The following is a 26,474-nucleotide window of genomic DNA, read 5'->3' on the forward strand; positions in this document are numbered from 1 at the left end:
AAGTGAATATGTACACAAGTGAGTATGTAAATTAGGTGTGGTAGTGGGGGGGTTATTGCACTGGTATTTTCTTAATTCATGTTTTTCATTTAGGATTTTGGGTGAGTTCGGACGTCTAACTGCTTCTCGATCTTTCCAGTCACATCTTTAAATCATATGTTCATACAAATCACAACCAGACAAATACAAAATTATCATTAATTACAATGGGTATTACGTTTAATTTTCACAGAATTCCTATTTGATAAAATAAATATAATTTCCAGTTCATTTTTTTGTTTTGCTTTTATTTATGGGCCAAGATATATAGTAGTGTATATATGCTTTATTGAGTGACATTTACAATTAGCTGAAGGAGGGTGTAACACTTAATAATAATGTAAAAATTACATTTTTATATGGCAAAACAGGAAAAAGAAAAAGAGAAAAAAAGAAACAGGCATGCTAAAAAGGGAAGGAAAAGAAAGGTCCTTATGTGGGTGTCAATAGGTTAACAAAGGAAGGTGCTGTGACTTCCCCTCCATCATTTGTCCCTGATGGTTCACAGACATGAGCAGTGGCATCCCAACAGGCCAACAAGCCCACAGAGGGACAGTCAGCAAAAGGCAGTAACAGCACCAACACGAGGCACAAAGCACTTATTATCACAGATGGATGTCGTAAATACTGGATCTCCTGGGGAGGTGAGAGGACCGCTGAGGGGAAAGTCAGCTTCTTCTTCTCGATCCAGCAACGAGTCCGTGCTTTGTGAGCAGTGGAGGCCATCTTCAGCCTTGGCAGCTTTCATCAGCCAGCCTGTTCGAGCAGGAGTTAAGCTGATCTGAAAGAGCTCGATGAGAGACAGAAACATGGAGACTCACAGGGGGAGAGGTGATTCAGAGCATGTGGGTGTACACACTGGGCCTCATTCAGGAGATACGTTCTGCCCTCGACATCTGTGGAAAGAAAATGTCCAAAATACACATTAAGGTGATCATTTTAGTTCAGATTTTTGTTCTGGATATTTCTGAAAACTAATGCATAATTATATATATATTGATATATATTGATATTTATTGAGATATCCTCAATTGTGTATTTTAACATAAAATATCAGGAAACCTGTGATACAAAAAAATAATTGTCTTTGTGGGGCGTTTTTACTCAAAATTAGCTTTTTTTCTGATTACATGAGCCAGAGATCTTCATTTCAGAAGCACTTACATATGCTCATATATGCTCATTTGTTCATATATAATTTGTGTCATGGTCCAATAATTTCTGATTATGTGTTTTCTGGGTTTTTGTGGTGTCTGTCGTGTGGTGTTACTGATTAAATGTAATGAATACAAATACCTCAAAATTGAACTTGAGTATAATATTATAGTACTAAATCTACTTACATTCCACAAACCATATCAAGTTTTGTATTATTATTATCATGTCTGTAGACAGTATTTTATGATTTATGGATTGATAAAAGAGAAACCCAAAATGCCCTCTGTCAATGAAATTAACTAAGAATTTTGAACCTGGCTTGATCTAATGTTTAGATTTCCAGATGTATGCATATTACTGCGCTTTTAAGTAGATAATGCCTTATGTGCATATTTAATCATAGAATTTCAGAAAGCTTGTTATAAAATAACTATGGAACTTTACACGGGAAGTTTCATGGTGATATCTCTTAGTTAAAAATGTCACCCTGTCGATCCTGTAGTTTCTCCCCTTAGGCAGTCAGAGTCAGACTGTTCTGGTCAGGCAGACTTCAACAGGGAAAGCCCTTCGTCTGGCATCTGCAAAGTCTGTCTGAAATACAGAAAAAGCCTGTCACAATATATTAGTCTACAGCATACTGATGTGATGAATGAAACATGATCAGAAAGGACCTTTAGAGGGAGACAAATGAGAGCGAATCGGCTGGTGTCTGAGGCAGGATAATAATAGGAACACCAACAGGTGGCAGGGACTGATGATACATAATTAAATTCGACAGCTCATTTTGTTTTATTGGGAAGATTTTTTACCAGGGATTAAAGGCTCAAAAGATTATCCTCCGTTTCACTTGTGTTTGCAGATGGAAGTGAGGGACCCTGCCAGCCAGACTGTTTACAGAAAGATGGAGTTTGTGTATAACTATACATCATTTAGGTCACCATCCTGTATGTCTTCTTTTGCTCAACATATGGATGAGAAATACTCGACATGATCTTAATCTCATTTTCTTTATGTCTCAAATTTATTCTAACCCTCACTGATATCTTAGATGACATATGTTACCACATGACTTTGTGGTAAATCTTCTCTTCCTGGCTGTGGCTCGATGTAAGTCTGAGGGTGGAGGTGATAATCTTACCATCTCAGTTTCTAGACAGGAAATGCACACTAACTATAACCTTGTGCTGTGCTTTTCCACATGATGCTCTGCTGCACCATGTCTTGATTTTAATATTGCATCACTGAGCATCTCATCGAGCATCAACACCTCCAGCAGAGGCCTCTCACTGCTCAAGTCTTTGATGTTTAAGAGCACCTGAAAGGACATGAGGAGCTGAAGCAGTGAGTCATAACAACAACTGTGCTTGTGGCAGGATGCTCAGAGTCAACCAAGAAACCAGTTGCATCTACTTCTGATAGAAAGCATCCACATTTATAAATCTCACAAATTATAAAGAATTACCGATTATAGAGTGGTGTAAACCTGGAAATCGGTTAGCATTTTTGCACTTCCCCTTTCCCTTGTTTCAAAGTCTATGAGGTTTTTGAATTGGGTTTTTGTTAAATGGCTGACATAAGGTCGGTGGTTACTACAGGCTTAAGATATCCACTCATATTGTTCTATGACATAAAATGCCACATTACATGTACATTACATGTACATTAGCTTTTTACTTCTAGAGATTTAATTTTCGCTTTGAAAATCACAAAAGTGATGTTCATGTGTGAAGATAATTGTGCCAAACAAAACCTGTCAATATAATAAACTGTTTGCCACAGAGCTTATTTTCGGTGATATTCCAAAATCCAATTCGGCTTGAGGGTGATACTGTCAGGTTGGCCTCCAAAACTACGTCATCCCTACACCACTCTATTGGCTGTGGCTATATGACTGTATTGGCTCTATGTAGGCTAAATGTTTCCAGTCTAAGATTGTTATCAAGCGTGTGAAGTTTGGAGGAGATTTGACTATATACAGTCGAGTTACAACAACTTCTTGTTTCATGGCAAGACATCAAATTTGCCGCACCGCCACATGGAGACCATTCGATCAAAAGTCACAATCTTACCAATACAGCATCATGAAGGTCTTAAGGGTTTTCTGACCAAGTTTGAGGTTGATCCGGTAATCCTGCAATGAATGAGGAGTGCATCATTGTGTAAAACATGTAATTTCCTGTTGCAACTAGGGGGCACAATGACTCTAACTGATTGTTGTAAATGTGTTCAGGCCAAAACATTAAGGGAAACTTGACCAGGTACAGCCAAGTTAAAACAACTTAATGAAGTTGATCAGGTCAAATCTCTAGGAGGTACTCATTAAAGTACAACACCTATGAATGCAAATAAATGTGAAAAAAATGAGGTGCTTTTTTGTAGTACAGAATGTTGTACATCTAAGTCAAATTTCTAGTGGAGGCTGCTCTTTAGGGGGTGCTGGTCAGCCATTTTGCCTCACCAATCGCCAAAAACCATCAAGAACGTCGATTTTCATGTCGTGCAAGTTTTGTGAGTTTTCAAGTATGTTTAGCTGCTCAAAAATGTGATTGATCTGGACAAAGAATGATAATCCTAGAAATTCCAATAGGGTCTGTGATAGGTTCCTAATTACATTAAACTTAATTGTTTTTTGGTCATTGAAGCTGCCTCTACTTATTCTTCTTTTGTTTGTCTCTTCTGGGCTACAGTGGAGACATGTGCAGTGCAACATGCATGGCGGACTCCGTGAAAGAAGTCTTGCTCCCTCTATAGACATAAGAGGCTCATTCTCAAGTATTGAGAACACCATGATTCTTATTTTCAGGTGATTACACACCAATGACAACATAATAAGGAACATTATATTGAATTTCTGCCCCTAAATCCTACCTTTTATTCAACATAACATAACATACAAATTACCAGTTTAAGAGGATTGCCTTTATTTGCTAGTATACCTTTATAATCTAGTCTTTATACAGTGTTGATGCTCTATGAAAGTACAGTACTTGTGGTTGCATGGATGGTAAAATAAATTGAACTTTTTTCCAATTTTCTAACCTATTTCCTTGCTCTGACCCAAAATCAATCTTCATTTTTTTTCCTGTTACAAAGTCATTATATGAGGGCTCCGTCTGTGAAGCACAGCACTTAGAGTTGCTAAAAATCCGTCTAATAGATCTGCAGCAGGGCTATAAGGGGAGATGCAGCCTTTTTCAGTGTTCTGAGTCATTTAGGAGAAACTGAGCACAGACTGAACTGTAAATGCCAGGTGATGACGCGCCTATTTGCTGGAGCTTTACATCTCAGAGCAAACATTAACTGCACCATATGCATGTAACGAGACTCAGTGAAGAAGTGATGGAGAGGACTGCTTCACCTCCTTACTGTCAATCAACATGCTCACCTCACCAGTGCTGCTGTCATTGCCTTCCACAGACCTACTACTGTCAGCATTTCAACCAGCTTATCTGATTATGATAAGGTGGCTGAAATGAGGTACATATTTTTCTGCCAGTCACCAACTGTGCTGGAATGATGGACATGCTGTAACATTATTCTTCTCTCTCATGCATAAATCTGATGATTTGCAGGTCAAAAAAGGGTCCATAATTCCAAGTACAGTATATTTTTTATTAGAGCTCTAAATTATACATAACAGTTATATAACAGCATTTAAATGTAGATTTCACTGTGTAAGTTGTATACAAATCAATGCTTATTCACTGCTTTCTGCTTGTGCACAACTGTCCATCTATATATTTCTTAAGCCAGTGAGGATGATGCATATTTCTTTGCCAGACAAAATATAATTCGCTGTCAACCTAAACAAATTATTAGCTTTACTATAGAAAGTGAGATCCATGCTGCAGCTGTGTTTTATAAGTTTTAAGGTTATCACAATGGTAAACAAGAAGCTGTAAAAGTGACTGAAGGACATGTCTAACCCAAAGACACAAAACAATTTAACAAAGCGATCGTGTTGTGGTTTTTACTTTACAACTGTTGTGACTATATGCAAAAGGTCCTATGTATGCATGTCTTTCTGTATTGGTGGTAAACAGGGTCTATTAAGTGTCCCAAGAGGCCTGACTGCATGGTCATGCAAAAGTCAATATGATTGATGAGCACTGATTTAGGAGGAATCATTTCATTGTGTGTGTTTTCTCTATTCTTCACTACCTGGCTTCTCCTGATGCTGCCTTTTAAACCTCTAAAACCTCAATGAACCAGGCTATAATTCAGGGAAATGTAGAATGAAGCACAAGACATGTTTAATATTTCAGTTTGATGGGATGTTGCAGCCATACAAAACCTCGAGTCTGGAATTTAAATAAGTTCAAGATGTACTGTATATTAATTTATTTGTTAAAGATTGTAGCAGATGTCGATTCTAAAGCCCTGCCTAGTTGCAAAAGGTGAACAGGCTTTTGCAATGAGGGCCCCTCGTTTATGAAAGTCTCTAAGTCAGGCTCTCAAACCAGCAACTTCAGTGTTTATCTGTCTATCATGTATGGTATACAGTTCAAGGTATTTTGCAGCCCACGCCTAGTTTTTTAGTGTCTGAATAAAACAACTAAACTAACAATTTGAGAAAAGTTTCAGGGAAAACAAAAAACGGATAAAACTTCAATGAGGAGCTGGAATAAGATGGTAGCCTACATAATATAGGCTACCTATGCATACTGTCAGTGTGAAGTTAAAATGAAAAGGAGAAAGCTGTATAAAGGGAGGCATCCACATCTAACTTTATTTAACATTGTCAAATTGTGAGATTTCGACATTTTTGTTCATCTCTTAGGGACTAATGCATTGATCCTGATGAAAAAGATCTAGTTTATTAAGGTGGCTGGTATCTGTGACTTTATCTAGTGGCTTTAAATATGTTTTATTTGATATTGAATTATTCGTTTTTGAATTACTGTTGGGCCTTGGCAGAAGTATGCCCTCTATTGAGTGCCATTCAAGATTTCATCATCAATTAAGCTACAGATCATTTACAAAATAAATCGATTAATCTTCAACGCTATGAAAGGTGAAACATTTGTGAAAAATGCTCATCAAAATTTCCAAGATCCCTAAATGACATTGCTTCTCATGTCCAGCCAGCAGTCCAGAATAAAAGGATTATTCATTTACTGTCATAAATGGCAAAAATACACACACATTCCTCTATTTAAGAAACCAGAAGCTGCAAATAATTGACAATTTTGCTTGAAAAATGACTGAAATTATCCAAAATTGATTATCAAAAATAGTTGGTGATTAGTTTTTTGTTTGATTCAGTAATTGCAGCTCAGTCCAAAACTCCCAACTCTTCTCGTACTATCATTAATTCTACAGTACAGTGTGTTACAGAGGTTACTAAAGACTGAACTTTACTAACCCTTTGTGTGATCTTGTCAGAGAGAGCCACGTCCTTCAGGTCTCGTTTATGCGTTCTGTATTTGGTGGGTGTTACCCTGGAAACAAATACCCAATGGGCTGCTAGTATACACTCTAAGACCCACCTTTTTGTGGTTGCTATGCCTACTACACGTTTCTCTCTGACTGACGGACAGAGTAGCCAATCAGCGTCGGGCTGGGCGGGAGCTCTCGCGCACACTGGAAAGTGTCTGGTGAATTTCTACTACTATGATCAAACCGCTCAGGGTGCACACAAGTGCGGGACCGTGGCTGCCGAAAGACCGGGGATGGAAAATGTACTATAACCGCTGCTGGAAAAGTCTATACAGGTAATACATTATTCCTACTCCTTTTACCTCCTTCTCTGATATAAATATAATTCAGAAATTGTCTCGAAAGACTGAGCTAATGCTACGCTATTACAAATATCGAGTTGGTCATGCATGGCTGTGACATTGTTGAATTGAAACTGGCAGCACTAGTAGACAGGTTTGTTTGACATATGAACGGAGGGCCATTTAGCTAACATTGAAGGAGAAACTTACGGCAGACATTGAATTGTGTCAGCTTAATGTATAATGTGAATCCAGAATCTAAACTTCACTCCGACAAACCAAAAATATGTTTCAGTAGAAGGAGTATTAGCATCATCTGCCAAGGTGGGGCAGGGTTGTTTTGAACTGAATTTTGATATAAGTCCTACTGACATAAATCCAGCTGACACTGGCTCCCAGCCAGAGGATATTTCTGCCATCTGATGCTAACCTAGAGTCATTTTTAGGCTGTCAGTGGGCTTGTCATTTGAAATGGATATCACTGAATTTCACTGGTTACAGGTTGTCTGTTGTGGTCAGGATTCAGACAAGTTTGTACAATCATGTGAACCTATGACTTTGAGACCTACAGGATTTTTGATGATGATATCTATACTACAACTATACTATATATATCTATACTGATATATATACTTACTAGAATTGTGACCAAAATATGTATTCAGTGGATATTTTACAGCTGACAAAAACTTAGCAGTGTTTTAAATATATCAATTAACGACTGTGACCTCTGTCAAGGAGGTTGTGTTTTCGCCTTTGTCCATTTGTTGGTTGGCTAGTTGGTTTATCAGCAGGATCACCCAAAAACTACTGAATGGATTTCCACAAAACTTTGAGGATGGATGATGGGTCTCAGCTCAGATTAGACCCCATTAACTTTTGGTGCAGGTCTGGATAAAGGGGCGGAGCCAGATCTCACTTTCTTTAACATCCTGATGAAAAAAATGTGGTGTATTAAGGTGGCCGGTATCTGTGACTGCATCTAGCGGATTTAAATATGTTTTATTTGATATTGGATTATTCTTGATTGTTGTGCCTTGGCAGAGGTATGAATTCTACTGAGTGCCATTCAAATGTTCATTATTGATTAGCAGCAAAGTCTTACATTTAAGAAGCAAGAAGCAGCAAAGGATTTCAATTCTGCTTAAAAAATGACGGAAATTATCGAATATTTACTATCAAAAATAGCTGGTGATTCAATTGTTTTTTGATTGACTAATTATTGCAGCTCAGTCCAAACTCCCCAAACTCTTACCTACTATCAGATATAACAAAGAAAAGCAGCAAATCCATATATTTAAGAAGCTGATATCTGCAAATGTTCATAATTTTTGCTTGAATAAAGACTAAAACAACTTAATTATCAAAATTGTTTGCGTTCAATTTTCTTTCAGTTAACTACTCGATGAGTCGTTGCAGCTCTACTGAACTGAAATTTTTTGTTGTGTATTATCCAACATATAGTATGTCATGATATGATGATACATCTGTGGCATGCTGAAATTGGCAGTAATCAGCCATGCAGATGTAACACTCAGGCTAACTCAACAAGTCCACAAACTGATTCAGAACCAGTTCTGGGTTTACTCCCGGACATCACAGATCAGACAGCCATTATGGGGTTTCTAGGTTAGCTGGAGAGAAAGCTGTTCATGCCTGCAAATATGAACAGGTCTGTCCTAGATATCCTATGTGAATTCTTAGAGGTATGGCAAGTATTTTGTTTGCCTCTGTTGGATAATGGAACCCGACTTGGAGACACTCCAGATGCAACAAACCTCTACTTAGGAGGATCGGATTAAGCAGAGCTTTTGGTAAGAAATTACCATAATATGATGTGTAGTATCCAACTGTAGATTTCTGAATTGACAGCACTACAAAAGTGTCTTAATGTAATGCAATAACATTACAGGAAGGATCCTAATTTACCAGACAAGCTCCTTTTGTTTCACAACTTAAAAGATACAGTCTGTTAAAATTGACTTGTAGGTCTTTTAATATGACTAATAACTGAAGTAGTTAATGTTAATGTTTTCAGATATCACTAATGTTTGCAAACATTACAACCTTTATGGTAAAATACGTATTGGGGTTTTCTCAGTGGCTTACTTGTCTACCACAACAACCCTAATTTGAATTTGGTTAGGGACTGTTTGCTTGTCACATTTCCTGTTACTCTCTGCTGTATGCTATCAAATGTAATAACAACGCTAAATGTAGAGTTCCTTTCAAATTAAAATGTGTCCACCAGGAGTATAATTCTACCATCATTAGGTAAAATATCTTCAAAAGTCATAGTAGTACTTAGCCTTATGGTGAGTTGAGGCTTTCGGGTAGGCACTTTGCTTCATTGCATCACTTTTAGGAGGTGCACGTCAACCAAAGCAACCAGACTGGAATTCCCCTGTAACTGCCTGAAAGATGTTTAATTTACAGGCAGCTTTAGCATCAGCCACAGTGTTTGCATCTCCACACTGCAGCACAGCTGTCTTCTTTTGCTACAGTGGACTGTCTACCAGCCAGCTTTGTTTTTCTCTTTCTGCGTCTGAAGGCAAATGTCAAGGGTTGAGAGTTGAATGCAGCTAGGTCTTTTGATATCAAAGAAGTAAACAACACACTCCCTGGTGCCTTGACTTCAACAGGAGAAGGACCGTTCTCGTCAGGGTGAGTGGGATGGAGTGAAAGGAAACACAGTGAAGAGAGGGGGTTTCACTATCATTAAATTTTAAAAAAGCGCAACAGTGTTGGGAACAGTTGTGTTTTCTCACCTCTCCTCAGTTCACAATCTTGGCAAGTCAGTCGGCGCTGGGTTGTTCTTGACGATCACTGACCAAAGGCTGTTTTCTAGTCTCACCAGTTATGTACTGTATATATAGGTAGGATTATATTTACTGTTGAACACAAATTGGATCTCTACAGATAAGGACATGCATACTGGCCTGAATAAAGATAGTATATTCTAATTGTGTGATTTCTAGGGTTTGTTTTATTGATTATACCTTCATGCTGCTGAGATACAGACTTTTTTTACCCACTAGGAGTAGGGAAAAATCAATTTTTAAATGCATTGTGATTCTATTATGTCTTAATGCACACAAGTCAATAATTAATATTTTAAAACCAAATTCTTGACATTATGATCACCTGTAAGACAGGGCTGGGTATTTAAATTTTAATTTATTTAATATATATTTTATTTTAATTTATAAATTGTCTATAGACAGTCATGGTATCCAGAGGATGAAGCCTCATGACTTTGGTGATACCGTGATCTTTCCTCTTACACAGTTATGAGGTTGACATTAGCAGTTCTGATTGAAATTTCTCAACAACTATTTGATGGATGACTATAAAAACTGTTGTAAACATCTGTGAATATTTGTGGTCTTCTTTTTGTCTTTGGACTTACAGAACCACTAGCATAGCTAAAGGGTCCCAGTCTTGTTAAACTATCCATTACTGACTTGTACTTACAAGGCTGCTTGTGATGCTGCTAATACATGAATCTTAGCTTTTGTTAAAGTCGTCAATGTCTTGGTGGACAAGTGCACCAGAAACCTAAAATCTAACACTGAATATTAAATGTGAAGATCTAATATGTCTTTGAGACAGTATGGAAAGCTTTGACATCATGTTGGCACAGTGAGTGAGCTCTAGGCTAGATGGTAGCACTGTCACTATACCAAAGATTATGATGAATATTGCATGGTAACATACTGCATCGTTCTACTAATATCTCAACAGTGATCCCACACTGTGTGACATGTTTACTGGATTCGCAGTAGCACCAAGACATCGGTGGTAAAATTTTCAACAGGGAGAGGGTTTGCTCTGTCTGCACAAGCACTTTAACATCCGGTTTCAAGCTTGGATATATTGAGATGCTAGTGGTAACATACAAAGTTATGCAAAGTTATTTTGACTTTAAATCCCATGATTTCCCTAAACCCACAGTGGCCAGTGTTACAGTTTCAGACTGACTGTTATTTGGATATTTATATTTTGATTCACTGGTACTTTTTGTTTTTGTGCTGGTCAGATGATAAAATGTAGTTGTTTTCTGTGAAAATATTGGTGCTTTTACAGCACAATGAATAGAAGTGCTGTCTGAAACAATGATAAGGCACACTTTGGTATCACTCCAACTTAGATATGTAGTTACAGGTTCTCATTTAGGCGGTCACAAAAAGTGAGGAGGCTGGCCACAGGTGATTCGAAAAAGTGCCCCTTCAAGCATTTTTGACTGGCTGTCTCCTCACAGCCATGCAGCACACGACCAATTACTTAACCCCAAACTCTTATATAAAGCCTGGTGCTTTTTTCCTCTGCAGACATCAGCAATGGAGGTTGACAGAAAATAATGGGTGAGGTGAGCAGAAAAGAAAGAAGCAGTTGAATAAGAGCTGCCTCTTTTGCATTTATATTTGATTGCACGAGATGTCTGTGCAGAGCCAACGCTTTATCTGACAACAACCTGCTGAGCAGCAGTCCTTTAACTTGAATATTCAAACAAGCAACACCGCTCATGTGCACACGCTTATTTCAGCCATGCATAGTTAAGCTAGACTCTTCATCATACCTGATGACTCCTCTTTCGCTCTCCTTGACCCAAAGGATCTGCTTACTTTTACTTATTGTGATCCTGCCTCCCTCCTTCCCTATTGGCTCTCCTACAACACATTGTATGGTGCCAATGACAAATATTAATTATACATGTGAAGCCTCTCATATGTAGGCTAGAGTGCTGCAAGGCCTTACCTCGTCTTTGCCAAGCAGGGCAGAACCCAGAGGCAGGAAACATGAGGCAGGAAATGGTACAGCTGATCTGTTACGTAATGAATACATAAACAAAATTCTTTGCACTTTCAATTCAGACCTCTTTGTTTACAGTGCAATGCATTTCTGTCATCATAAATTTTGTAATGTTATGATTGCACGTCTAAAAGTTGAGGTGACAACCTGTGACACCCTGCTGTGAAATCTTGTACAAGTCCCCTTTGTAAAACCATGACCCGTGCCTGAGGTTGTGATTGAGCCCAGCCAAGGTCTCCTCACGGCAGATGGAAGGGTCCTGGGGCAGGATGGAGGACCCTGGCTCTGGTCCTGGATCTATTTCTGGGTTACTGGTTCATCTTCTGCTATGTTATAAGGCGAGGTGAATGATCAAGTAAAAGATTTTGTTGACTTGCTAAACAGGAGCATGGAGGGTGATTTCAATTTAAGATTACTTTTATTACCTCAGAGTTAAAAAGGAATCAGCCCTGCGGAGGGGAACTTCGAATTTAATGACGTAAGCTGTATTTACTGTTGGACTGCATAATGATGTTCATAATAGCTTGTTTTAAAATGCTGCTTCATCTTTTTCCTTTTCATTATTCACAGAACAGATATGAGATAACCAAAGCTGAAACAATTAGACAGTTAATCAATCGGCTGAAAATTAATAAAACAATTAAATAATAGATTAAGTTATTTAGCAAGTTATTTATCACGCAGAAGTATCAGACATTGGCTGGTTGCAGCTTCTCAAGCTGAGGATTGCTGCCTTTTTTAATTTATCATTGTTAATTGAATATCTTCTGGTTTTGGGTGATTGTTAGACAGAACAAGAATTTGGAATATTTCAGCCTGTGCTCCAGAATATTTTGAAAATACATCAATGAATTAAGAAAACAACTATTAGCTTCTTTTTTGGTTTGTGTTACACGCTGTCGGATCTTTTATCTTTGTATTATCATAGATATCAGGTGAGTAGTGCTGGTTGTCAGCAGTCATCAACAGAAATCTGCAACACTTTTGATAACCAATTAAGTTATTTATTTGAGCAAAAATGCCAAAACTCTGCCTGTAGCAGCTCCTCAAACATGAGGATTTGCTGCTTTTCTCTGTTTCACATCAGTTGAATGTAATATTTTGGGGTTTTAGACTGTTGGTCAGACAAAACAAGCAACTAACTGTTAGTTGCTAGACGAATTGTGTTGTTAGTTGGCTTAATACCAGAGCAGACTTGGCAATGACTTCAGAGTAAAATAATTTTTTCATCACAGAAAAATAGAAAAATATAAGGCAACATCTTTGTTTACAGTTGGATCTGAATCAATGACAAATATTAGGTATACTGTATATAGCTTGCCAAGCAAGTGCCTGCAGAAATTATAAAAACTCATATCTTCTTGATGGGTAGCTAAAAATATTGTAGAATATAATCTGAGCACAATAACCAGCAGTGTTACTCTGTCATATTTCACAGCTGTACTTCTCATCTTGAGCTGTGTGTGGATGTCGACGTGTTTGCTGTCATGTTGTTCACTCTACTCTCACACCGCTGGTCATGCCAGGGCCTGGAAGTGATGCCCGCCTGGCACGTTGTCATAGACTGGCCTGGACTGTGTGGCTGTATGCTGCAGTGACAAAAGCACATTCAGGCCAGGACAATGGGGAGCTGACGGCCTGGGTTGTGTTTATCACTCTGCTTCTCTCGCTCTCTCACTGCCTCCTGTTTATTGTGTTTGCTGCCTCACTGTTTCTCTGGTTTCGGTCTCAGTCACTGAAGGCTCGGGCACATGTTCACCAAGCAGCATGTTTATCACTTGAAGAGAATCGGTCTGTGCAGTGTTTTGAGGCTGCTTTAGTCATTAAATACAGGGTGTAATTCTATCATCAAGTTGGCGCTGATGTGATTGTTGGTTTCAGTGTGTCATGGTTAAGTGTAGGCTCTGGTTTTAGTGTGCTTTCAAGTGCTTTTGTCGATGCATTTGGCTTCGTAGGCTGTGAAGTTGTTGCTGTTAAGTGTAGCAAACAACTTGTCTTCACAATAGTCTCAATGACTCAAGTAAGAACAGGGTCTGATGATCTATATTTTAGCTTCATACGTAAGTTTATTAACTGACTTATGCAGCTTTTTCGATGAATCAATTAGTCTGTTTTGTTTTTAAGATACTGGAAAACAATTAAAATGTTCTTTCTAGAGTCAAATTGCAGACAAACAGTCCAAAACACAAAGATATTCACTTTATAGTGAAACAAAACAGAGAAAAGCAACAAATTCTCACATCTGAGAAGCTGGAACAGAGAATGTTTGGCCTTTGTGCCTGATAAATGACTTGAGTTGAGTGATTGATCAATAGTTGAAGAGCCAAAAAGAGCAATCAACTTATCGATCAGTCAGTCAACAGAAAATTCATCAGCAACTTTTGGTCATATATGATAGTAAACTGAATAATTGCTGATCATAAAATGTTAAGGATGACACTTTTTGCTCCTGGATGTTATAGTGGGCATTTTTTTTATTTACATTATTTCTACAAATTAAAATCTGCAAAGAAAATTATCTGCAAATTAATTACAAATAAACATAATTAGTAAAGCCATAAAAAAATGTTTTGATTTATTTTCAGAGGGCTTTGTGCTCTGCCTTGTATACGACAACTTGCTATCATGTGAACGGAAGTTCAGATTGAGGTCATGTGATGACTCCTGAGCCAGCTCCATTGACTGAAAGAAGACCGTGAGATCCATTGAAAGCTTCGAATCATTGTTATTTGACCTTTGTGGTTCACCATATGTTGTATTTAAAGGTCAAGCGTTTCCCCACTACGGAGCCCCCTGGAGTTTGTGTTGTGATGCAAGGCAGCGGTGATGATGCAGACAGGTGAATTTAGTCGTTGAAAGAGAGAACATTTTGAATGAAAGTCAACATGTGTACAGTTATAAGCAATTTGTTATGCTCCTTTTTCTGACTAATGGAAAGAGAAACTCAATTGAATGCCATCAGTACAGATGTACTGAAAGCTTACAGTGGAGCTTGGCTGATCGTATAAACCCACATTGGTTTTATATTCATGAAAGGAAGTACCAAACATCCACAGTCTTGCTCTAAATAGCCAGCCACAGCAGTGAGTCATCTCATGCTGGTACATGTGGCAGAGAAAGTGCAGAAGACTGTTGGTGGCGGTGAAGGGGAAATTAGGCCTGACACAAAATGATCTCTCCTCCACGCTTCGCCAAATCAGGTTCAAAGCTAATACTGAAGGACAGAATAGTTGATCTGCAGTGCGGTGGAGTTCTCTTTAAGGCTCCAGCTGCTCCATAAATTCAGTCTGTTTGTCCTTGTCCTACCTCTCTTAGTGCCTCACACCTGCATTTTAGAAATTCAGACTGCTGAGAGCTTTCTTTGGTCTCTCAAATAGTAATGATGTGATTAATTGACTTATGTTGCTGATGTTAGCATTTAGCTTTAGGGTCCAGTGTAGGATTTAGTGGTCAACTGAACACCTCTCGCCTGGTTTGCTTTGTCCATTTCCGAAGACGAGCAACATGAAAGAGGACTCTGTGAAAGAGGACCCGCTCCCTCTGTAGATATATCATTTTTAGTGAACAAAACTTAGTGTCAGGTGATAATTCACTAGAAAATAGTTTTTTTTTCCATTTCTGCCAATAGATCCCCCTAAATCCTACACACTGGACCTTTAACGCTGCACCGTGTGCACACTTGTTTGGCTGAAGAATTTTAGTTAAAAAAAATCCAAAATTATCTCAAATTATCAACAGAATGTGAAGAAATAACCGATTAGACATTATGATGTATATGTATTGTGTTGCAGAGATACTGAAGTTAGCATGCTGACTAGCTAGCCCCAGCTCGTCCCTGTCATTCCTGTGCTACTGGTGTACAACACTCCTGTGGTCTGGAACACTAGATGCAGGGCTAACCAAGCTAACCAGCTAATGACTCTCGTGATATGCTGCCCCCTGTTAGAGTATGAATTGGACAGGTGGCCAGTTCTTACATACTGCACATTTATCAATCAGTAATCAAGTAACTGTTTCAACACAAATGGGCCCCCTAAGTTTGTAAGCTGGACTAGCTAACCATTTTTCACAAAAGAAAACAAAAAAATATAGACTGTACTAATCAGATCTTTTGTATGTTTGAATGTAACTCTCTTAGACCGGGCCTCGACTCTTTTGCTCTATGTTTTATGGAACACTTTTTAAAATCTTACTCATCCCGCAGCCACTATATCACTTCAGTTTTTGTCTCATATTTTCATCTTGTGCTTCACCTGTTTTGGAGGCTTGTTTATGTTTACCTGTCAGATTCTGCAATATGACTGTATTAGTTTTATCTTGGAGTCTGGCCACCCACTCACTCCTCACTCCTTTCTTTTTTCACCTCATAGTCCTATATTTTCTATTTTGCTCTATCCCTTTGTGTCACTTTCGTTCTCCCTCTTGCTTTGCTCCCTGAGCTTGTGACAAATGTGCCCATTCAGAGGTTAGTGAAGTGTCTTTATTCCACACTCGGCTGTGTCATTACATTTAACCCAGTTCCATTTTTATTTAGCTCTTTGAGACAGAGGTAGAAGTTGTTCTCCGGCGCTGTTACTGGCAGTGTTGGGTCGGGCGACATGTGGAGTAATTATGAATTCCTGTTCAACCTTTCTCATCTCTCCTCTCACGCAGAGGAGGGAGAGAGGCAGGTGGAGGTATTGAGGAGGTGGGAGACTGTGTTGATATACCCCCCTTCTTTCAGGGGGACATCTGCTTATCGATCCATCTCTGGCAAAAGGAAGAGGAAAGCAAATAAAACCAGAAATGCTTAGTATGGGCGGAGAGGATGCACCATTTATTTCCTCCAGAAATTAAATGGGTTGTGGCTAGTTTTTGTCTGTGTATTTCACTTTCTTTTACTCCTTCCATCTGCTTCTCCTAAGTCCTAATTTTTCATTGCAGCCATCTGTGTGTTGTCAGGCAGTGTGTGGATGGCAGAGAGCTGGAGAAGGGGTTAGTGTGTCTCTATTGATAAGGCTGATTGGCTTCTCTCTCTGAATGACCCACTGTCTGTCTGTTGACGATATTACCCTCACCTCAAACTGTGTGTTTCTTCATTAACTTTACTATCTGTGTGACTGTGCTGCCACTCATCGTCTCTCTCTGCTCGTCTGTCTGCTTGTGTGACTCTTTGACCTGTCTAGCATAAAAAACAAGGGTTGGTCAAGCATGACTGAATGTAAACAGATTGGCAGAGAAACAGGATTACAAGACTTGGATAAATAGTACTTATGCTTGCATTTAAGGGGAAATAGGTGAAATAGGTATAATGGCTGCTTATAACTGCAGAAAGTATGATTTCTAAAAAATTGTATCTCAACAACTATTAGATGGATTTGCCATTAAATCTGGTACAGATTCATGCCCCCCTCAAGATGAATTATAAAAACTTTGGTGATCTTCTGACTTTTAATTCAGGGCCATCATCAGATAAAACATTTAATTTGCAAAATACCATTAGCACTAATGGCATTCCCATCAGCCTCAGCTGTACTTTTTTGTTTTGATATTAATTAGCAAATGCTAGCAAGCTAACATGCTACACTAAATAGGTCAACACTGTAAACATTATACCTGCTAAACATCAGCATGTTAGTTCTGTCATTGTGAACATGTTAGCATGCTGGCAACATTTAGCTCCCTTATCAGCATTTAGGACTGTTATTCCTGCTTATTATTCCATCCTCATATAGGACTGCAACTAGGACTGATATCAGATTTTCACTGGACGATTAACGTGGATAAATCAATTCAGGAAAACGATATTTCGCAATATATACAGAAATTCTGAATAAAAGATGCAAACCGTCCGATTCATCTTTAATTTGGTCTTTTTTGTCAAATGAGTAACACTTGTAATACGAGAGTAGGGAGGTGGAGAGAGAGGCTGTGTAACTGTACAAAAAGTTTGTGTAACTGTACAAAAAGAACAATTGCATTTGCTATTTAGCTAACAGTTACTGCGACTTCTTCTTTTACAATTTATTGGCAGGTGGCAACCAAGGTTTCGGCACATTACCAGCACCTACTATGAAAGGAGTAAAGAAACCAGAAAATATTCATATTTAGAATGAAATTAGAGAATTTTGATTTTTTTTTCTCTCGATACAATGCTAAAATGCATTAATTGATCAATGAAGAAAAAAATGATTAATATTGAGGTATTTAAGCGATATACCTTCTTGCGTCTTGCTCTGTATGAGAACGCCTGAAGACTTTCTTGTTTTTCATCTTCTAAAGCAGCTTAAGGTCCCCTGGATTTACTGCTTGAGAAACTGACTGAATACATCTTGGTCTCTGCTTCTTTTTGAATATATCTTGGAACAACCATCTCCTTTCTTTCACATAACCTGCACCTTCACTGTTTGAAAAGTAAAAGCTAATAAGAAAAGCTAGGAAATTGAGATAGACTATTACAGATGTTGAGCTCTGTGTAGGAGTTTGTTCCCCACTGGTACTTGTTTACTTCTGCAATGACAACCAGACGGATTTTCTAAGAATCCTGATTCACTTGAATCATCTTTGTTGCCTTTTTCTTTGGAGACCATGGCTATATCCCACTAGCAATAATCTATTCATTTTGAAAGAAACAAAATCTGTGATGGCTCAAGCTTGAAGTTTTAGGGTTGATCAGTTTATTTTTCCACTCTTTGTACAACTTTTGTAAACAATTCAAAAAAATTGCAAAAATTGCAACTTTTTATGACTATCTAGTTTGTTTTTCTTTTTGGATATGTCACAGGCAGGCTCAAATTTAATATAATTTCATTTTCTCACTGTCATCATCGGAGAATAATATATTAGCCACTACTATATACACTACATCCTTAATTCCTGTCTTTTATAGCAGACACTGTGGCACGTAGAACATTGCACAAAAGCAACTCAAAATGATCATAAGTCAAGTTTCCCAAGCTCTGAGCTGTCTCCTGTGTGTATTAGTATTTATAGGTTGATATTTGCTGCTGTGGTTTAACCATATGTGCATGTGGGGACACACAGCAAGACCGAAGTCTGTGCAGGCATTTAATTTCTGAATAAAAAATGATCTTGAGAGGAATCAAGGTCACAGCGTGTCCCACTTCTTCTTGGGGCTTTGTTTGCCTCAGAGCTGATATCAGCTGAACGTTTAGTTGGAACCAGATGGAGAATGCTGGATGTCAGCTACTTCTATACATCCCACCGTAGATGCTATCCACATGGGGTCCCACTGCTCACCTCTCTGTCTTTGTGTTTCTGGATTGTACTGTGTCAAAACCATGAGGATTAAAACAAATAGCTAATCAGCTCAGATCTACAGTATGTTTCAATATGGTGCACCAGGTTGTCACAAGAAGAAAACAAGTGGCTTCTGTCTCCCCTCACCATCCCGGTGCGTCTGTTTTTATCTGCCCCCTCTTTCTGCTCCCCTGATAACCATCTGGTGGTTTGATCAGGATCATGTCCCTCTGCATGGGTTTTTTTGCCATGAAAATCTGCCCAGACAGCAATTTCCAGCTGGTGGCCTTCAGAAATCTCACTTCACAGTTTGGCATTCCTCTTCAGTTTGTGCATTTTAAAGTATGTTTCTGTAGAGCTTGTCAATATATTGATTTAATGTCAATATCATGATCAATCAAAGTAGTAATTATACATTTCGTTACACTGATATAAAGACACGTATGTGTTTTGTCTTCTGCTGGTCTGAAATTCTGCATTCATATCTTAGTTTGCCTGCTTATTTTGTTGGCTTTAATTAGTTGTTTATTGTATATTTAAAATTTAGAGTTTGCTCTTCTTGTTTTTTTTACAGTCATTTGAGTTTTTTTATTTCATTTTATTTACGTGAAGCACTCTTTGATTTGAAAAGTTTACTATTATTATTATAAAATATTGTATAAAAATTACAGTTGGGAAATCATATATTGAATTACTGACGTTCTGAATCTGTTACAGATCCAAGCTTACTCACGCTTTTCTCTGAATAAATTGTCTGAATCCCATGTGGTTTAAACTAAAGAATAGCTACAATATCGATGCTATATAACCAATAGGTCAACCAATCAAATGACCAGGTCTAGTCCAGAGGTCAAAAATGCTTTGGTGGTAACACTGTATTAATCAGGACATAAAAATGACAGAAATGAGCCAGCATAAGCAATGAAATATCATTAACCCGCATTTAAAGAAATTATTTTTATAATACTGTTAGTTGCCCATAATTTACCTACATTTTCTGTTTAAAGATCCTCACCAGGCATGATTTAAGATGTACACAAAATGCTGTACTTTGACTAATAATGTGTTGCTGAAAGACGTTCTATCATCTTAAACCTTAAAATTACACCTTCTCCTCCCCCCTCATTAGAAACGTCCTTACTCTATGATTGTGCAAATATGTGTCATTTCAAAAGTTTAACTACTTCACAGGAGATGTTGTGAGTGTTCAGGCAATGAAGGCTCATAGTTTCCACATCACACCGGTGTACGCTAAATATTGGACCAGGATTTGTTTCCAAAACTCTTTTAAATCATGTTCACAGGTCCCTTTAAATTGGATTTTGAATGAGCACAGAGAAAATGTACACTTTGAACCATGAATATGAAAACAACCTTCTAGTGTAAAACTGTGCACATACATCATTCTACACTGTGAAGCTCAAACATTCAACTGCAGGAACAAGAAGAAAAACAAATTTTTGACTGGAGGGCGGCATCATGTTGACGAGGTGGTCCAGGACAAAACCTTATGATATGAAGAAATTTATGTCACAATAAGCTTAATCAAACCCTGTGAACACTTACACACATATTAGACAAAAACTTCATTAACTAATTTTGTAAAGGTTTTAATTACAGTTTGCTTGGAAACATTAATCTGGAAAACTATCACAGGATATGATCACTCTACTACGTATGTCGAATAACCACCTAGCTACTACAGTTTTTGTACCATTCTCCCTCCCGTGCCGGACTAACCTGCTCTGCCAAACAGAATGCTGTCTGCAGGGCCTCCAGTCCCACTGCTGAGCTAATTAACAAGGTGTGAGGTGTGAGGTGTGTGTGTGTGTGAGAGAGTGTGAGGAAGTGTGTGTACAGTAGGTCTTGCTGTGTTTGCTTCTTTGTGTGTCACTGCTGCATGATGCCAGGTCACCAGGCCTGAGCTAAGACTGTGCCAACACAGAGAAAGGGCTGCTGTCAGCACACACACGCACACACACACACACACACACACACACACACACACACACACACACACACACACACACACACACACACACACACACACACACACACACAGTGTGTCAGCAGAATACCAGATAACAGGAACCCTGTATGAGGGCAGCCCTGGGGAAACACGGTCACATTATGGATTCTCTTGGAAAGGGCAAGACCGAATTCCAATGCTTGTGATGTGTGTGTGTCCGTGTGTGTGATGGGGGTCAAAAGGTGTATGCTCAGCTGCTGCTGCAGTGTATTTCCTCCTCCCAGCAGCCAGTTAAAGTATCTAATTCATGAAAATGCTGCACTCACGACAGGTAAAACTTAAACAGTTGAGCAGATATTTTTTTTGTGTGTTTCTGATTTGCCATCTCTGTGAATTTGAAAGTTAGAATCAAATGTTTGATAGCTTAAAAAGTGAGATGAATCTAATTCAGTAGTATTAGAGATTATTTAATCCTTTAACTCTTGGCTGGTGTGAAAAGCCCATTTGATATGGCTTATGATGGCTTAAAAAAATGTCATGGTGTAATGTTATCAAAAAGTAAAGAATAAAATGTTGGCAATGTACGTTTCTGCAAACCACAGATATGTTGACATTTGATATTTCTTTATGTTACAACTTTACGTTTCTTAACATTCGATTTTCAATGTTATCTTGTGACAGCGCTGTGCTTATGGTCTGTATATGTTTAGGCACAAAAACGACTCGGTTAGGGTTAAAATTTGTGGCTTAAAATACTGTTTTTTGGTGCCCAAACACCAAATTGTCCCAAAATTTCCTTTTAAAAATATCCAGTGGTATCACATTTAGAAATGATTAAATGCAGTCTTGAACTGTGGACACTGTCTTGCCACCTTCCTGGCCTGTAACTCTACCACCATCCTCACCACCCACTGATATGAAAGTTGGGTCATAAACATGTAATGTGAATTTGATATGACACATACAGAAATGTCAGTATACAGTAATACACGCACAAATGTGAATGCATCATATTTACTGTTTATACAGATAAACCTCTGATTTGTGGTGTTATTCAGGCAGCAGATATGAAATATGTGGTCACAGATGTGAGCTGATGAGCAGTAGCCTGTGACAGTATGTGATTCAGCCAATCAGAGCCAAGCACTGCAGTTTTCACAAGCTGTGATCATCTCCTTGGTGGCTACCTTTGCCTTCCTCCCCTCCATCGATTTATCTCTTCTCCCCTGTATTCCCTCACCCTCCTCCTCCATCTCTTCTGTCACTCCTCCTCCCTGCTTCCTTCCTCAGCTCCCTCCTTCCTCTGAGTTTATCCTTTGAAGCGATTTGTTAAGCTCTCTTGTGTCCTCCCCCAGGAGCTCACTTCCTACACTGAAGGTGTCTCAGGGGTTTCTATAAAGTCAGGAGTCTATGGGAGCTTGTGTCTGTGCAATTTGTGCAGACTGTAAAACTGCAGTTTATTGTCAGAGGGCAGAGAAAAGTCTGAACGTAAACATTTTACAGATCATTACAAGGAACACAAAAGGCATCTTCCACGTCATTCTTACAAGCACTGTAATTCGGAGAAAATGGAGGTTAGGCAGATCAAAAGTGTTCGGTCGTAATGCCTCCTTCTTTAATGCAGCCCTACTCTTTTTTTCTCCACCTCTTTTACAGATTGCTGTGAATCTCTGAGTGAAGATGGCCGTCTTTCAGAACAACTTCTGGGTAAGTGATCTTGATAATGTCTGGAAATTAGTAAATATAATGATGGAGATTATGCAGAGGGACACATGCCCACGATGACTACATTAAGCTTGAATGCCTTGAGCTTTGACTGCCACATATTACTTATTCACCTGTTATAGCTGAACCATGAGTCACTGAGCTTTTCATTTATATTCTCAGTCAAGCGGCTAAGCTTCAGGCTCCCTGCTGCTTGTCAGGTTCGCACAGGAAGCACTCGCTGTCTTCCTCCTCCGCACACTTGCAATAATGGAGATTGATTTGTGTTCTGCCCTCTGCTTATTTCCTGCCACATGGAAAAGAAATCTCATTCAGTAAATTGACTATTTTCTGAAACAGCTTTAATTTGCTTTTACATTACTAGTTATTACTTATTTCAAGAAAATTCTGGAAGCATTGTCAGATAGAGTTGGAAAAAGCAGACCTTGTATGTTAAATGTTTCTTGATTAAACAAAATAATACCAAATGGCTTCATAAGTCAGAGTTAAATCAAGAACTGTATTCAAATGAAAAATAGTTTGAAGTTAGAAATGTTTTTTGATTATGATCAGGAATTATCTGACCGCAGAAAAACTAAACAACCCAAATAGACAACGTACCAGCTGTGCAGACGTTAGCTGTAAGCTAGCTAAAAAATGACCATATATGTGGGAGTGTGTCTGTATGTGTCTCGCTCAGCCTCTGACTACACTTGGAACTCACCAGAAACTCTCTTTTTATTATTCTCCTCCAGTCTCTCTTAATTTTTCCTCTTGTCTCGTCCATGAAACAGATTTATAAAGCCCTCGCATGAGCTCAAACTGTACACTCAAGTTGAAACAGTTTAAACTCAGACGGACGTGTCTTTACTGGGTATCAGTTTTTCGATTATCTTTATCTGTGTTTTGTATTTTATCTGTTTTGAAGTCCGATTGCTGATTAAAAAAAGCTAATTTAAAAAAGCAATACTGATGCAGCATTATATCTCTCTCTGTAGTCACAACTCTGTTGTGTCATGTCCTGCCCGCAACACAGTCTACTTGGTTAAGTCTAAGTAATAGCCTATCGCCACTGAAAAAGCTCAAGTTTGTAAAGTAACTAGTGACTAAAGTTATCAAATAAATGTATTGGAGTGGAAGTATAAAGAAGCAGAAAATGGAAATACTTAAGTAAAGTACCTCAAAATTGTACTTGTTCAGTACTTAAGTTCAGTATTATACTTAGTTGCATTTCATCACTGGTTACAGACCCTTTTCAAATCTGCAGATAAAAGGAGTTTCAGCTGCCTCACATGCAGCTGAAAGCCTGTCCGGTGCTCTCAGAGCAAGGCACCTAACAGAGACTTCAGGAACACAGTCCAAAGTATACTGGAGCAAACAGATCAGTAGCAACAAACTTTTATTCAGTGACTAATGTTTCAACACCATGTGTGTCTTCATCAGAGTCCGTGCATTACATTTACATTTAGGGCATTTAGCAGACGCTATTGTCCAAAGCGACTTACAGCAATTTATACATTCATACACTGATGGCGGTGGCTGCCATGCAAGGTGCCGATCAGCACATCAGGAGCAGTTTGGGGTTTAGTATCTTGCCCATGCAGACATGCAGACCAGGGGAATGGAGCCAGCGACCTTCCGATAACAAGACGCTGGCTCTACCCCTGAGCCACAGCCACCATGCAAATTTGCGTTTAATTGTGTTTTTCCAATGTTGTGTGCAATCACACTGCCTTTTAAAATAAGCTAGTTGTTCTCTCTGAACACACAGTACTCTGTGACTCTGACCATGCATCTAATCAGTCTGCTTACCATAGATGACCATCTCCAATGCTCAATGATAAGGACATATTTAGATCCGAATGTGTTGAGGTTTGACACCTAGTCACAATTTTGTAAACACAAAACCTTGACAGAAATATGACAGAAACTTGATTCTGGCACCAGGTGTTCCCTTATGACTCCTCAGATTTCATATGTACAACACTGCCACCTCTAACTGTATCATCAAAAATTAGCATAGATTTCAATCAACACCTCTGATGGTGTGTGAAAAAAAAAAAAAAAAGGTGATCTATATGAGCCTCACAAAGTTACGATTAGTATAATGTGTTAGAATGATTTGGCTTTTACAAGTGTACCTAATAAACTGCTAACTCAATATAGCAACACTAATTATGGCGTTATTTAGCTTAATCTGTGCAGTAATTAATGGCCTCATTAGCAACTTTCCACAGATGTGTAAAGTGAAGGAGGGAAATCTCTCTTAAATCCCCTCAACGCCATCCTCATCCCCCACTGACTTTGTCAGCTGTTACAAGGTCTCTTTCTCTACCTCATTGTCTCCTCTATCCTCACTGTCTCCTCTCCGCTTTGTCCCAGCACACCTGGTACATCTATTTCAGGTGTGTCCTACTTCTTCTCCTTGCCTCATCAGACTCAGAAAAATACTCAGTAATATTTTAACAGTTAAACTAAAATAAGGCAAGTTCAGACACAGAAATGGGATTTAGGTAGGACAATGAGCACAAATAGCTTGGAGGATTTTAGGACATTTAACATTCTTTAGGGTTAAATTGTTCTTTCCCCTTATTGATCCCTTTATCCAGGTGTTTGTACCTGAGGGAGGAGTGGTTCCCTATAGATTATTGACTGTTCATCTGTCAATTTCAGACATCAAGTGATCTCTCAGGTCTGCTTTCGTCTAAATCCCCAGCTGGTCCTTGGAGTTACTGTTTGGGGCCGCCGAAGTAATGTTTGATAATATTTCTGAAGGTTTTATTCTTACAAAAAAACTTAAATGTCAATAATAGTACACATCAACATGAATCCGACATATTATTCGAAAAGATAAATTCCTAACCCTGACAGTCTACCCATGATTTCTTGTGCAGTCATGTCAGCAAGCTAACCTAACCTTATACTAAATGACTGTGCAGCATCTATCCATTACGGCAGACTGGTCACCGAATTATGCGTTATTGAAACAATTTGGCCAGTTATATGTAGTATTATCCCAAGTGCACTTAAATATTTATGAGCAACAATGGATTGTTTTGTAATTTATCGAACAAGAGATACTGGCATATCCTCCACCTCAGAAACCACTGGAGAAATTTCAGATGGGGAGGCTAACGCGCCCCAGATTGGATATACTACCACTGCTGCCAGCTTTTTTAAACATGGCTCTGTAGGCCACATTATTAAAGGCCAAGTTTAATATTTAAAAAGATTATTAACAATATTTGTAGTAGGGGCTCCATGCTCTGTCCCTCTATCAGCTAAGGGGTCCTTGGCTTCAAAAACCTTGAAGATGTAGTCTAAATGATGGTCCATCTTTTCTCTGTGTTCCTGTAATCTAAAACTGAAACTGAGTAGACAAGTGGAGGTGTTTTTATGAGCATTAAACAAGACAATGCTACTCCAATCTCTGACGATAAGCATGAATAATATTCTGTGCCTGGTCATTTCAGCTGTTAGTTGATCTATACAGTCGTACACACGTTTGTTTGTTTGTTTGTTTTATCTGTGAGCTGTTGATATTGCCCTTTTTGTGCTGTAGGATGTGTAGCAAACAAGCAAGTCTGTAGGCAGTAAGGCAAGTGGGAAAAAGAAAGAAAATGGGAGCAGACTGGTTGGAGGGAAGCATGCAGACAGTGCAGCAGAATCTGAGTCAAGCAGGAAGACGAGGTCAGACAACTGTTGTGATTCTGCATCACAGATACAATTCCTGGATTTATCACAGTGCTAACCTCTGAAATACAGCTTAGTTTTCTTGATCATTTAATGTTGTGTCTTATTTATGTGCCTGGATGTGTGTTTGCATATTCATG

General features: G+C 38.6%; 1 protein-coding gene and 1 long non-coding RNA gene across 5 annotated transcripts in view; one reads left to right on the forward strand and one right to left on the reverse strand.

Moving 5' to 3' along the window:
* Nucleotides 1-307: 307 nt before the first annotated feature.
* On the reverse strand, nt 308-6,609 carry LOC311259122. 2 transcript variants are annotated; one of them, XR_014622824.1, is made up of 4 exons: nt 6,563-6,599; nt 3,267-3,328; nt 1,684-1,788; nt 308-935 (listed from the first exon to the last, which is right to left on the reverse strand). It is a non-coding gene; the product is annotated as an uncharacterized lncRNA (long non-coding RNA). The 2 variants fall into 2 exon arrangements; XR_014622823.1 differs by lacking the exon at nt 3,267-3,328 and having other exon boundaries at nt 6,563-6,609.
* A 175-nt stretch (nt 6,610-6,784) lies between these two features.
* Nucleotides 6,785-26,474, forward strand: part of fcho1 (FCH and mu domain containing endocytic adaptor 1) — a 65,031-nt gene continuing 45,341 nt past the window's right edge. The window contains exons 1-2 of one of the 3 annotated variants that reach the window (XM_084355085.1): nt 6,785-6,911; nt 22,594-22,644. In XM_084355085.1, the coding sequence (XP_084211211.1) occupies nt 22,618-22,644 (27 nt within the window). In that variant the 5' untranslated portion in view covers nt 6,785-6,911; nt 22,594-22,617. Of the gene's footprint in view, nt 6,912-22,593; nt 22,645-26,235; nt 26,332-26,474 lie in introns of those variants that run through there. The other 2 variants (XM_084355086.1, XM_084355087.1) reach the window with 2 other exon arrangements.

The sequence above is a fragment of the Pagrus pagrus genome (genome assembly GCF_965226575.1).
Source record: "Pagrus pagrus genome assembly, chromosome: 6".
NCBI lineage: Eukaryota > Metazoa > Chordata > Actinopteri > Spariformes > Sparidae > Pagrus > Pagrus pagrus.